This window comes from Diospyros lotus, chromosome 9, assembly GCF_014633365.1.
Source record: "Diospyros lotus cultivar Yz01 chromosome 9, ASM1463336v1, whole genome shotgun sequence".
Classification (NCBI taxonomy): domain Eukaryota; kingdom Viridiplantae; phylum Streptophyta; class Magnoliopsida; order Ericales; family Ebenaceae; genus Diospyros; species Diospyros lotus.
This window is the reverse complement of record NC_068346.1, coordinates 35,770,023-35,784,773: the sequence shown is the minus strand read 5'-3', so window position 1 is coordinate 35,784,773 and position 14,751 is coordinate 35,770,023. Positions and strand designations below refer to the sequence as shown.

The 14,751-nt window shown below is 34.1% G+C and overlaps 1 protein-coding gene and 1 long non-coding RNA gene across 2 annotated transcripts; both read right to left on the bottom strand.

The window, feature by feature from the left end:
• Positions 1–4,636: 4,636 nt before the first annotated feature.
• Positions 4,637–13,520, bottom strand: LOC127810546 (PHD finger protein Alfin1-like). The gene is made up of 5 exons (XM_052350084.1): positions 13,087–13,520; positions 12,903–12,935; positions 9,517–9,745; positions 5,285–5,414; positions 4,637–5,182 (listed from the first exon to the last, which is right to left on the bottom strand). Exons 1-5 carry the CDS (start codon positions 13,181–13,183, stop codon positions 4,904–4,906), a joined length of 768 nt encoding a protein of 255 aa, XP_052206044.1. The 5' UTR covers positions 13,184–13,520; the 3' UTR covers positions 4,637–4,903.
• On the bottom strand, positions 6,853–9,510 carry LOC127810547 (uncharacterized). Its single transcript, XR_008025486.1, has 2 exons — positions 8,788–9,510; positions 6,853–8,215 (listed from the first exon to the last, which is right to left on the bottom strand). It is a non-coding gene; the product is annotated as an uncharacterized LOC127810547 (long non-coding RNA).
• Positions 13,521–14,751: the final 1,231 nt, after the last annotated feature.

The window sequence follows — 14,751 nt, the reverse complement described above, 5'->3', positions numbered from 1 at the left end:
TGCCTTTAATTAATGGGTTTTATAATTTTCAAACTTACTTAAAAAAGCCACGCAATATATGACGTCATCGAATGGGACGGTCACCATCGAATGTGTGATGCAGGTGGAGTTCTTGCTTTGGATAATATTAATTTTATTAAAACTTTGAGATAAACCAAAAAGCAATAGCAAATGAAAGTAGAAGAATAGTATTTTTAAAAAATAAAAAATAAAAATGTGAAGGTAAGATTAAGAGTGAGCACAAGTTTGGATAAATCGAATCGAGCCGATAAATTTAATTGGTTTAATTTGATTTTTCGTTAGTAGCGGTTTGGTTCGGTTATTTTCTTTAAGATTTTCAATTATTTAGTTCGGTTTGGTTCGATTTTTTTTTTTTTTAAGAATTTTGATTATTCAATGAAGTTTTTTTAGTATTATTAATCGAAAAACCTAGCCGAACAGACAACTCAACCTTTTTTTATTAGGTTCGGTTCGATTGAGTTTTTGATAAAAATTTCGGTTTGATTACAATGACTCAAAATTCGGTTAGTTCGGTTTCGATTAGTTTAGATAATTCGATTCATTCGGTTCGGTTATATGCCTAGATTCGATTCGATAAGTGATTTTTGGTCGATTATAACCGATTACACACCCCTAGATAAAATAGAACTGGGCCAAATGCTTACCAAGATCGAGAGATCTCTCAAATTTTTCAAGTTAAAAAAAAAAAAAAAAACTTCAATTCAATCCCAAATCACTTTCCATGAAATCAACTCATGGGTTTCAATCCAATCATCCATATGATATGATCACAGTTCATATTTAATTATGGTTGTGGTGAAATCGTAATCCTTTATTTGCTCTGTAATATATTTATATAAAAATGTAAATTTTAAAAGTCAAAGCACTATATTATTTGTAATATCATTCCATTATTATTACGTTATTTTATCTCAAATCTTGTTATTAACTTAATTGTCGGAAAATATAATAGAAACAAAGCGTTACCTTTCCTTTACGGCTTGAATTGAACAAGTTCAAAATCACGTGAACAAAATATTGACTTATCAAATCGTGGTATTTGTTGTGTATATACTTTGGGTGACAGGAATAATTTATTAAAAGTTTAATTTTTGTGATATTTTTTATTTTTATTAAAGAAATAAATAGAAAAAAAATTAAAACAAGTGAAAAGACCATCTTAGAAAATTATTTGACTTTTTTCCTATAAATATAAAAGTGCATACAACAAAATCATTTTAAAATTTATTTAAAAACATTTATTTAAAAAAATAAATATATTTTTGTAGAATTTTAGAAGTCATTGACATTAATATGAAAACAATTCTCATTTCAAAAATTTTATTATTTTTTTAATATGAAAATCGAGGAGTCCCACCTTGAAGCATCCATTTTTGTATAAAACTATGAGTCCAACTATAGCAACCCTCGTAGCACAAACCAAGTAACTATCAACCCAGAGGGTAGGGGTCGTGGCTTAGGACATAGAACAACAACACAATAAATCACAAGTCCATGCCCAAGTCTCAAATTCGAGACCCAACACCACACCAGCAATGCCATAAGCACATGAGCTACATATTGCATTTCTAACAATCAAAATAAATACAATTTAAATTAGAAATGAGTAAAATTTGATCTGAATTGAAAAATCAAATCGATCTAAACTAGAAATCGATCAACTTTGAGACCAAACCTTGTCGTACAAATGTTGGTTTTTTTTTTTTTTTTTCATTTTTAGGTTTGAATCAGGAATTGATTCTCTCTCTATATATAATATAATATTTAATAATTAATATATATAATAATATAAAAAAACTCAAACTCAAACCCTAACAAGTTAAGAATCTAATTATTACTTTACTCATATTATTATTATTTTTATTTAGATGATATTATAATAGACAAGTTGTAACTAAGGGAGAACATAAATTCAGTTTAACTGAAGTTGGTTTGGTTCGGTTCGGTTTGGTTTTGTTCAATTATTCTGATAAAGAGAACTAAATCAAATATATTAGTTATATCCATCACTAAATCAAAGAACATAACGAATTTATGTTCTTCCCTTGTCACAACTTGTCTATTATAATATCATCTAAATAAAAATAATAATAATATGAGTAAAGTAATAATTAGATTCTTAACTTGTTGGGGTTTGAGTTTGAGTTTTTTTATATTATTATATATATTAATTATTAAATATTATATTATATATAGAGAGAGAATCAATTCCTGATTCAAACCTAAAAATGAAGAAAAAAAAAAAAAAAAACCAACATTTGTACGACAAGGTTTGGTCTCAAAGTTGATCGATTTCTAGTTTAGATCGATTTGATTTTTCAATTCAGATCAAATTTTACTCATTTCTAATTTAAATTGTATTTATTTTGATTGTTAGAAATGCATTATGTAGCTCATGTGCTTATGGCATTGCTGGTGTGGTGTTGGGTCTCGAGTTTGAGACTTGGGCATGGACTTGTGATTTATTGTGTTGTTGTTCTATGTCCTAAGCCATGATCCCTACCCTTTGGATTGATAGTTACTTAGTTTGTGTTATGGGAGTCATTACAGTTGGACTCGTAATTTTATATAAAAATGAATGTTTCAAGGTGAGACTTCTCGATTTTTATATTAAAAAATAATAAAATTTTTGAAATGAGTATTGTTTTCATATTAATGACAATGACGTCTAAAATTCTACAAAAATATATTTATTTTTTTAAATAAATGTTTTTAAATAAATTTTAAAATGATTTTGTTGTATGCACTTTTATATTTATAGGAAAAAAGTCAAATAATTTTCTTTAAAAGGGTTAAACATTTATTTTTTTATAATATTTTTTAAATAAAATAATAAAAAGTCAACTCACAATCCCGATGTAGAGATCTTGGAAGCTTAGGACACCCATCTTTGTTTTGTACACATATAAAAAATATATAAATAATATAATACAAAATCATTTAAATATCAATTGATTGGATGACTTGTTGGGGAAGGGTTTGATTTTTTAGTACATCTTCTCACAATCAAAAGTCAAACAATCATACCTAATAAAAATGTAACTATTTGATAGAATTTGTATCTTTAGATATATTCTGTATTCTGTGAGGTAAGAGAATGCCATGATTGTGCCATTAGGTCATATCTCAATTCGTTGATCGATCTAAACAAGTAAAGATTTGAATTCGGATTGAGTCGAGAATTTTACCAAAGTTAAATTAAACCCCGAACCTAAATCTGAATATCTTATAAGACACGGGTCATCTTTATTGAATTTCAAGAAATGATATTTTTCTAACGAAAATACTAACCAGACACTCAAATTTGACATTTATAAAAATATTTTACATTAATGGTATCAATGATGATTCATAAATTTGTTTTACGACCCAGTTGAGATTAAACTAAGATTTTATGTGGGCATTTGCTACATTAAGGGAAACCTGATGTGAATGGTCGGCCGGATTGGTACAATCGTAATCATGGACAGAGATGCCCTAATTTGCTTCCACCTTTCCTTTCCTCTTCGAATGGACCACAAAAGAGATGCCCTAACATGGTGGCAGGCCTCATTGCTGAGCACAAGTAAATGGGTAGCCTCACTATCATTTCTTGTTTGGTTTTAAGTTAAAGAAAGGATGGACGGCATATAGACTATTTGTATAATGTAAAAAGTGTACAATATATTACAAAGACATTAATATAGATAAAGACTTTTAGGTATTATATTATATAAAATATCTTTTTTTATCGTACTAGGTATGAGTATTGTTCTGTATGGTCTGGTACTTTTGGCAATGGTGCCTGTGAGGCTGTGACATTCAGTGGCTCTTCACACCATTCCAAAGCCAAGTTAAAGCACTTCCACTGATTTGATGAGTAGACTGTGCTTTTGCTTGAGCTTCACGAAGGTTCCTTTCAGGCCCCCTAAAACTATTGGCTTGCTTTTGCCAAAAAAAGAACCCAATGAACAGTCAAATGCAGCTTCGAATCACCAACATAGAGAATCGAAAGCAAAGACTAGACTAGCCGCATATTGTTTGGTAAAGATTTTATATTAGCCCAAATCCAAACCCATGTGACTATCTTTTGATAAAAAAAATTATATTAACTCAGACACGAACTAATAGAATATTTTTAAGGGTTTTATGGTAATCCAGACACGATCCGATAGAGAATCTTTTTAAGGGTTTTATGGTAATCCAGACACGATCCGATAGAGAATCTTTTTAAGGGTTTTATGGTAACCCAAAAAATATGGTAACTCAAAATCAACCCTATTAGAAAGCCAACAAGGTCGGGTTTTGTCGACTGAAAACATCAGCAAATACCAACAGAAAACAGCAAAACAATGAGATATACAGGCAAGGTCAGGTGCGCTGCACTGGATTGATTCATCTCAAAGCAGAGGCAAATATCAATCAATTGCAAAGACAAAGTATTATGTTATCCCTTTCCTTTTCTTCCACAAATTCTAGTTACAAACATGGCAAAAAGGTCCCGTCCCTTCCCTGAAGAAACAGCCAGACTTTGGTGCAAAGGCAAAACCGGGAAAAGCCGCCAAATAGCCTAACAACATTATCATGAGGCTCTAGGAAAACACAAAAATGTCGAACCCCAAGCAGAAAAAGACAATGAAAAAGATTATGCATGTTCGACTAGACTGAAAGAAATGCTCTTTTCTCTTGCCAACAACAGTTTTTAAGCAAAAAGAACTAGGTTAAACCAGTAAAAGGGTACGAAAAAGTAAATCCCATCAACAGGCATACTAGTCCACTAGCTTCTAACAAAGACATTGCAGTCTTGGCCTTGTTTGAATTTAGGACAGCGACAAGTTCATTCTAAACTCTGTCCTTCTATTTGATTGATATTGTTTCCAGCTTCGCTTCGGGACCTAGAGCTTTAAACTCTAGCCCTCTTGTTACTGCAACTGGGGCACTTGTACTGCTTGATGTGCTCAGCTTTTGCAGGCGTAATCTTCACGCACTTGCCATGGAACCACCTCTCGCAGATATCGCAGCAAATCCAGAACTCATCATTTGCATAGTTGTCCCCACAGGCACCGCAGAGTGTAGCTCCCTGTTCATCCTCTTCTTCTTCCTCCTCTCCTCCACTTTCATTCTCTTCTTTAGGAGGAGGCGACATCTTTACTCCTTTCGGCTGAGACTCAGATTGCCGAGACTGCTTAATGGAAGCAAGTGAAAGGGAGCCAAAAGTTACAAATAGTTTTAAGGAAAAGATGCAGAATACAACTAAACTAGATATTGTGTGGCCACTTCTTACTGTTTTTCCACTTGATTTGCTTTTGCTGCTATTGTTTTGAGCACCAGAATTGTCCTTTGGCTGCTTAACATTTCCTGTCACAACTTCAAATACAGTAGGGAGATCATTTATCATCTGAAAAAGCCTCTTCCTGTACAAGCCAATTCCAGAAAAAGGTCAGAACCAACTCAAGTGTGAAAGGCCACCTTCCTAACTGATTTAATAAAAAGGTAAATCATATGCTGCCATCTTCCTGCCTCAATATTGACTGCAGGATTTACTCCTGCACGTGACTGGCTTCTAATCATCTACGCTTATACGATGTTCCCCTGACCCCAGCAGATTATAAGTTTAGCTGATCAGTGATTTATGTACTGGTACCTATATATGATTAAATGAATTGCACAATATCTACCATACATTACTTGAAAATAAGCTCCGAAAAAATTCCAACCTTATTGGGCCTACTGTTAAAAAATTGGAAGTCATATGCTAATGCAACTACGCACGGAAACAAGTGTTATTACTATATGGAGATATGTCTAGTTAGAGTATCTCAGAAGTATCATCATCATCATAGGATATGTATAGTACATTATGCAATCAATTCATGATTACAAAAAATCTTGAGGATAAATGAAGATTAAAAAAAAATTCCTAAAGATCTACTTGAGATATAAATTAGGAAGCATCATCTATCAAGAACCAGAGCACCTTAACAGCACTGCAAAAGGTAAGAAACTTAAAACAGCTATAAGAATGCAATTACAATTGCAATTGCTAGACCATGTGTCAACTTTCAGATAACTGGGTAAATATGGGAAACAGATCAAAGTTCATAAATAAATTGGGTAAATTGCCAAAATGGTCACTAAACTTAGGGTCAGGGTACAAAAAGGTCACTGACATTTAATTTGTTGCAAAACGGTCACTGTATTTTGATTTTGTTATATTTTCAGTCACTCACACTAAATACTATTAAATTTCACTAACAGAATGCTGACATGGAAAAATATTCTTAGAATATTCCGCCACATCAGAAGCCCAATCAGAAAAACGTGGATTTTTATTCCACTTCACCACCTGATCCATCCAAACCTGACCCACCCACTAAAAACACTGTTTGACGCTTTGCCTCAATCCATTCTTTGTAAACAAACCTTCTAAATCTAAAATTGAAACTAAGACCAAAGATGAACATATACTGGGAGCTAGATAATGGAAAAGGAATACAGGTTCTTAACTTATTTTTGTCAGGGCAAAATTAAAAAATTAATTCAATCACAGACAAAGGAAAGAATTCTCAATATTGGTTTTTCCTACAAATACACCTATCTTAACAGTTCGTTCCAGGCTCTCATGTCTGCTTGGTGGCTGTCTCTGTCCAGAAAAGTAAATCCTCACTCCATAACAATGAGGTGTACATTTTCAGATGCAATCCCATCAAAAAGTGTTAATCTCCTCATAACTTGCTGTTTAACAAATGAAAAAAAAAAACACTTCCAGCAGTCCATGTAAAAAAAAGCATTTAAAAACTGTGATGCCACCAAATAAGTAAGAGAGGCAATGAGGGAAAGTTAATACAAACGCATGCACTATTGGTCATACATCAGGCAACCTTCCTATGCTTCCAACATAGCAAGATGTTGCTAAAGCAGGAAAGCGCTATAAGATAACCATATCGTAGTTTAGAAAAACATAACCTCGGAGAAAACAATTCCAGGCCACGGTATATGACACAAAGAAGGGGCCCCATGAAATTTAACTTGTAAACACCATTTTATTTCAAATAAATATACAATTATTTAAGAAACAAAATTAGCTTGCAACCTTGAGTACCCTAAGTGAAAGAACAATAAGACTAAAAGCTTTTTCTTTCCCCATAATATGTTGCAAATACGATTTTAGATCCCATAGGAACAGTGCATCTTAGATCATTACATTATAGGGTCTGAATGAGAACTCTAAAACATGAAGGTCCCAATGACTGCAATATTACATAAAAGGCTACATGGAAGTACATAAGATATAAATGCCACCCTATGTTCCTTGCATCCCGATGTTGGATACAAGTATGAATGTAACCATCCTAAACTATATGAGGGTCTGATATTCGGTAATTTCATAAAAGAAACCTATCACACAATGATCAGAAAATACTAGATTTTAATAGAGCATGTAAGAACAAATAAATGTCAGAACTTAAGCCAAAATTCAATAGTAATTTTGCATTGAATTTTTTAGATTCATTAATTAAGTGGCATGCTAAGAACACAGAAGGGTAAACCCATTTTACTGAGGCATTGCAGTAATAGCAGAGGTAGACATTTAATACGGCCTTGTCTACTAATCTGGCAGAATTCATATATCCTTCAGCTTAAAGATAGGAAAATCAAATACAATATTTTTCATTAGGCAATAGCATTGATGAAAAAGCAGTTTGCAACATTCACAACTAGTGTTTGAAAATTCGGCCTAGGTGGCCACCTAGGCGTTGGGAGGCCACTGGCCTAGGCGATTAAGGGCTGATCGGCGCCCCTAGGTGCCGGGCCCGATTAATCGGGCCACAACGACGCCTAACCACCTAGGCGGACACCTAGGTCGTGCACATCCTTGGCCGACCTATTTCCCCCTTCCCTTTCTCTATTTCCCCTTTCCCTTTCTCTATTTGGTCGTTCATCGCGGGTCCTCTCTCTCTCTCTCTCGCCTTCAATCTCCTCTTGGTCGTTCGCTGCCGCCATCGATCTTGTCTCCTAGTTGTGCTCTCTCGTTGCCACCAACCTCACTTGTTGGTCGTTCTCTCTCATCACCGCCAATCTCATCTGTTGGCTGTCAGCTCTCGTTGCCGATCTCATCTTCCTCCGGTATGTATCCATCTTCCTTCGCCTTCGGTTATTTAGTAAAAAACATTGCTTGCTACTTGTTGCAGCAACAAGCTTGCGTTGCTGCATGCTGCATTTGGTTAATTGTGTTTCATTATGGTCTTATAGAACGACAATTACTTAATCCGGCTTGAGCAAGAATCAAAAGAACCAAATGTATCCATTTATTTTAATATTTGTTAATATATTAATAAAAAATAAAAAAATTCTAGGAGGCACCTAGGCCCTGCCTAGGCGGCCTAGGCGCTAGGCACCGGTTTGCCGCCCGCCTAGCGCCTTTTAGAACACTTCACAAGTGAATACATGCACTTTTAGACAGAGATACAACCTCAATAAAAGATAAAAAAAATTAGGAACTGCGAACTGGTAAAAGATAAAGCAATCACAAAAGTTCATATTATTCTGAAAGAACAAAAATATGAATTCAATAAAAAGATGAAGGGTGTAGAAACCCATGAACTGGCAAAAGATAAATCAATCAAAGAAATTCATATTAATCACAAAGAACTCAAAATTTAACCACTAAAACAGTAATTCATGAATAAAAATTCAATTAAGGACTAAAATGGGAAAGGGTCTTCTCACTCCTTTCACATTGCATACTAAAATGGAAAAAATTCACGCCATTCAATAAGAACTCACCACTTAGCCAAAGATGGATAAGAACTCAACTAAGTGCTAAAATGGGAAAGAGTTTCTCATTTTCTTTCACATGCATAGGTAAAGAAATCTTTTGAATCAAAGGTCACCAACTGCAGAAACAATATCAGTTTACAAATATTACTGTACATCGAGATTCACAATGTACCCATTATCAACTGTGAGATATTCTTTTTTTCACATGGTGCCGAGATCAAGGAAACTTCAGAAGAGGTGGCAATATTTGATGAGGTTACATGAAAAGTAAATGCAAAGATCAAGTTAGTTGTGACCATATTGAAATAAAACTTTTGAGAAAACAAATCTTATCAGGAGACGGTAAAACTTGGAGAGTAAACTGCGATAATAGAAAGCCAGAGACTCCCATCAGGCCCCCGCAAATCACCAAAGAGACAATACTAACACTGGAGAAAGATACCTCATGCATGTAATTTTGGCAGAAGATCAAACTAATGCATTTCAAAGAAAATATGACGACTGCCACCTGATGAAATATTTTAATTTCGATAAACAATATAATCCCAGTTTAAAGCAAATGTAGGTAAACAATAAGTAGATAAAACCCATAAAACAAACAAGATGAGCACATTTAGAGATATGGTTATAACCACAGTTGGATGTCTGGTAGTATTAAAGTAAAATAAAACAAATGAGTGACGATAAAAAGGAATCATATAAGTAATATATCATTAAGCTCCAGAAAATGATTACCTTTCAGCCTTACCAAACCCAAAACGTGCACCAAAATAGAAGGCTACAGCAAGCAACCATGAGTCACTGTGTACTGCAACAAGTGATAACCAGTCCTTCTCTTGCATCCCATCCCTAGCAAAGTTTATACCCAATGCTGGTTCGGGAAGCTCAGGAGGCACCTCCTCAACAGGAAGATTGACCTCCCATGTCTCATTTGGAAGCCCATACAAACACAAATTCTCCTTGTCTGCAAGTACAATCTCATGATTAATAATTCCAATGAACCTTGTATCTAATATCTACATAGTTGAAATCACACTCTTCACCATTTTCTCTTTAAAGGAAATAGAATGGTTCTATGCAATCACCATTTAATACATCACAAGCTAACCTATATTATTATTACTACTACTATTATTATACAGACACACCAATGATAAAGAAACTAATGTTCCTTGTCAATAACTTAACAAGTATGTACCAAGCAGCTTATTAAGTTTCTTTAAAGACAAAATCCACTACAGTTATAAAAAATATATATCATTTTAAAATTGCAAAAAGTAATGTGTAAACTAACATAGCTAAGGGGCTGCTTGAAATTGATGTGAGAAATTTCTTTTTCATTTTAGGTTTTTCATTTCATTCCATTCCATTTCAGTTGGGAAAAACGAAAACAGAAAAGGTAGTTCAATTTTGCTGTCAGTTGTCAAAAAAATGGAAAGAAAAAATGACAGCAGTGTTGATTTCAGAAAATTTAAACTGAGTTAAAAAAGGAAAAAATTCCCCCCCCAAAAAAAATATAATGAGAAAAAAACTCAAAAAAATCCTAATCCTTGCTCCTTCAACGAGTCACTGTAGAGAGAGAGAGAAAGAGAGAGCGAGAGAGAGAGAGAGAGAGAGAGCAAAAAGCAGGGCTCACCGAACCCCAATCTGGGTTTGTCAATGAACAATCTGAATCCAACAACTCCACATCTAGGGTGGCCGTGTTATTCTTTCATTTCCCTCTCTCTTTCTATAGAGAGAGAGAGAGAGAGTGGCAGGTGGAGAGGGCCAACAATGACAAAAGAGACAAGGAAGATGGACAGTGGTGACTGATAGCAAAAGGGACCAAGAAGATGGGATGGTTTTCTTACTGACCATACAAGATGGAAAATTTTCTGGTCGACAATGAGGAAAATATTCAATTTTCTGTAGCTCTTCAATTTTGCTGGAGAGATGAAGATGGAATGTGGAGGTTTTTTTGGGTGGAATGTGTTTTAATTGATTTAGGCAGGAATGGAAAAAATGAACATGGAAAGGGTTTTGAATCCTTTACAGTTTTTTGGAAATTTTTGAAATGTGTTTTGCTTTTTTGGATTGAAAATTGGAGCCAAACATCTTTCCATTTCATAGATTATGAAAACATAATGGAAAAACTGAAAACAAACATGATTTCAAACAGGCACTAAGTCAATTTGAATCCTTCTAGGACCATTTTGAGATATGTTCACAGTAAGTACAGCTGAGAAAAGGAAATGGCATTGATATATGGTGCTTGCGGGCTCAAATGAACGACAATCATGAATATAAATCCAAAAATACGTGAAAACTCAAATAATGAGAGGTTCAAGGGTAATATAAATGATATGTTTAAAAACAACTATCTGGCTAGGTAGGATCAGAATCCAAATATGGCCATTAACTTCAGAGAGTCAGCATTAAACTATTACTGCTTCAACAATAAAGTTGATGGTTTTCTCAAGAAAGAACATCAAAGACCAAAACAAAACAAAACAAAAAATTGACAATATATACTTTAAGAAACATTTACAGACACATGAAGCAGAATACAAACTTGGCTATTAACTTCAGAAACTCAGCACTAAACTATTACTGATTCAGCAATGAAGTTAATGATATTCCTCAAGGTAGAACGTCAAAGACCAAAATAGAACAAAAAAATAGAATTCACAACACATAACTTAAGAAGCATTTACAGGCACATGATACACACATGACCTGGCATGGACAGAGATACACAATAGTTTCCAAAAGAATTAAGAGACAACATGACACGGACACCATAAAAGATTATATACTTTATATTTATACATAGAAATAACTTGCATTCTACGCACAGGAAAACAATATGAGTAGAAAATACTAATATCTAGTTTTTTATGACTCTATTTATCAAGAGTTAAAAGTTTTGATATGATTATAGAAAATACATATTTTTTTTTTTTGAATTTACTTTTTAAACTTTTGATATAATTATAGTATGTTTAAACAATGGGCGCATGATCCTCATGTCTGGGTGTTCCTAAATGTCTGGAAAAGTCTACTTTAAGCAAATTTTAAAAATATCAGACACACTTGAGTGCCATGTGTTCTAGAGCTCCAAGGAGCATTACCGGCCTGCAGTGTCACGTGTTTTGGCACATTCTTAGAATTGAATGATGCAACAACAGAAACATTCACCCATGCAAAGTTTATATTTGATAATAACTGACTTGACAAAAGAACTCTTTAACAAACAGCTTCTTTTAATGCTAAAGGTCATTTCAATCAGCACACTCCTTCAGCTGCACAGGTGTCTCTTGCACTAATCTAGCTCTCCACACCACTCCTCAGTTGCAAGCATCACAAAACAACTTTCAACGGACTAAAAACAGCCAAGTACCTGTAACTTCCATTCAACTCACCTCAACTAACCTATTCTTTCTTTTTTTCTCCCTCTATGTTTTCTTTGATAAATAGTTCAACTCAACTAAGCCTTTCCCAAGTACTTATGACCAGCTACAAGGATTTCACCAATATCCTCTTTCAAGGACCATGATTTCAATTAAACTGCAACAGATTGATATAATTTCAGTAATTGTAGCTTACAAAATTGTGAACCAAGCTGAAAGGAAAAGTCATGAATTTTAAGTATCATACTCATTGAATAAAATTCAAGAGCAATGTAAATTGAACAACTAACAAGAGTATAAATTCTGCTCGCCTCTTCAGAAAATAGATTAACAGCAATGATATGATGGAGAGGTAGACAACACATTCTCATAATTAAAAGTATTAATTAGTGCAGGGGAAACAGCAAATTCATACATCAGGTGAAATAGTACAAACAAAAATCTTAAAGAGAAAGAAAATAAAAGAAAACCATGCACAGGAACACCCCCACCCACCCCCCACCCCCCCCCCCCCAAAAAAAAAAATCAATCTCCACAAATAGAGACACAACCTTTTAAACATCCAATTTGACTCTATTGGACCTCCAAACAGTTATAACTATCAAAGTTCAATCATAAACCATATAGTGTAACTACCAAGACCAAAGTTAATTTCCAGTAATGGCTATGTATAAGCGCGTATGCATGTACACGTGTGTATATATATATATGAATACATATTAAGGAACTCACCAGGATCGCACATCTGATAGAACTTGTCAACATCTGTACATCAAAACCGGCAAAACACGAGAACTTATAAGCGAAAAGGGAAAGGATGCAGAAGAAAAGGCGATAAATTATTAGACAAAATACGTAAACAAGTATAAAACACATATCGAGATACAATCAGAGAAACGCAGGAGGTGATACGAACCAGTAGTGAGGGCCTTGACCAAACCAGCTCTTCTGCCTTTGAAATCGTTGAACACTTCCTCGGGCGTCCTCGATACCGGATGCGGTGTTCCCTCCATCCCTCCCCTCTTCTCTCGCAATTCCAAATGTGTGTGTTTGTGCTTATATATACAGGCCGACGCCAATTCCTCGAAAACCTAATGCTGGTTCTACGGTATCGCAATTCCCCAATCCGAGCCCAATTAGGGTTTCGGAAACTAGGGTTTCTCCTTCATGTTGATTCTATACATGTAAATATAATTTTGTGTGTGCGCTTGTACAAAATTGATGGATTCCGGCGAGAAAGTGCGAGAAAACAAGAGAAATTGTGGGCACGGACGGAGAGAAAACAGCGGGAAGGGAGGGGAAGGAAAAGGGGAAGGGAAAGGGTTTTAGGTAATTTTCGCTGATTGCCTTCGTCCATCTATCTATCTCTGTCTATACATGCGCTGAAGATTGACGCGTTAGAATTCAACGTAGATACGTGGCGGAAATCTATTGGTTCAAAAATGAGATTCTACTGGGACTAATGGACTGTCACTGCAGATTATAAAACACTGCATCCTGGTTCAGATGACTGATTTAGCCACGTACACCTCGGCTCGTATGCAACTGCGGCAAGGATAAATACGTCAATTTAGGTTAAGTGGAAGATAGTCTATGATTAAAACAAGTAATAAAGTTTAACGTGACATTTAAAAAATAGAAAATATATTTTAAATTTGAAAATATGGGAAAAGAGTAGCATTTTTTTCGTAATTTATCTTTAATATTATTCCTGATCGAATTCTGAGCATAGGGGGTGTTTGGTCTTGAGATGATGTTTGGCTTATTATTTTTTAAGATGATTTTTAAATTTTTTTATTTAAAAATTATGTAAAGTTTTTAAATTTACTAACGTTTAAATTGATAATATATTTAGATAAATGTAATTTAAGTTATTATTTATATAGTTATATATTTGATTTGAAAATTTTGATAAATTATCAGAATTTAATAAAAAAACTAAAGTAAACATGTTACTAAATAATATAAATAAAATTTATAAAAATATTAATTTTTAATACAAAAATTATAAATTAATGTTTAACTCATAAAATTGTTACCATTACATATTGCTAAATTATATATAATTATTAAAGAATATATTAATACAATTATTAAAAATATATTATATTTTGGTAGCTGGAGGCGACGACCACGACGGAAGAGTTGGAGGCAAAAGGCTGCAACAACGATGGGGCTAGAGGTGACGCAATGGAGGCGATGAGAAAGAAATGAAGAGAGGCAGCGACTATGATGGAGGAGTATTTAGAGATGACGGTCGCAATGAAAGAGCTGAAGGTGACGAGAAGGAGATGGAAAGAGGCTACAGCGACGATGGAAGAGTCGAAGGAGGTGGCCATGACAAAGGAGCTAGAGACAACGATGGCGATGGGTATGGAGGTCACGCAATGGAGATAAGAAAGGCAACGAAAGAGATAATGGCATAGGGATAAAGAGTAAAAGGATAAGGTTGAAAATTGATTAGATGTTAAATGGTAAAATTGTAAAATATTTGGTCGACTAAATAAACTATATACATTATTTTGAGAACAGCTGGAGGGGGAGTTTTTCTAAAATGTTGTCAAATAGGACTTAACCTTTT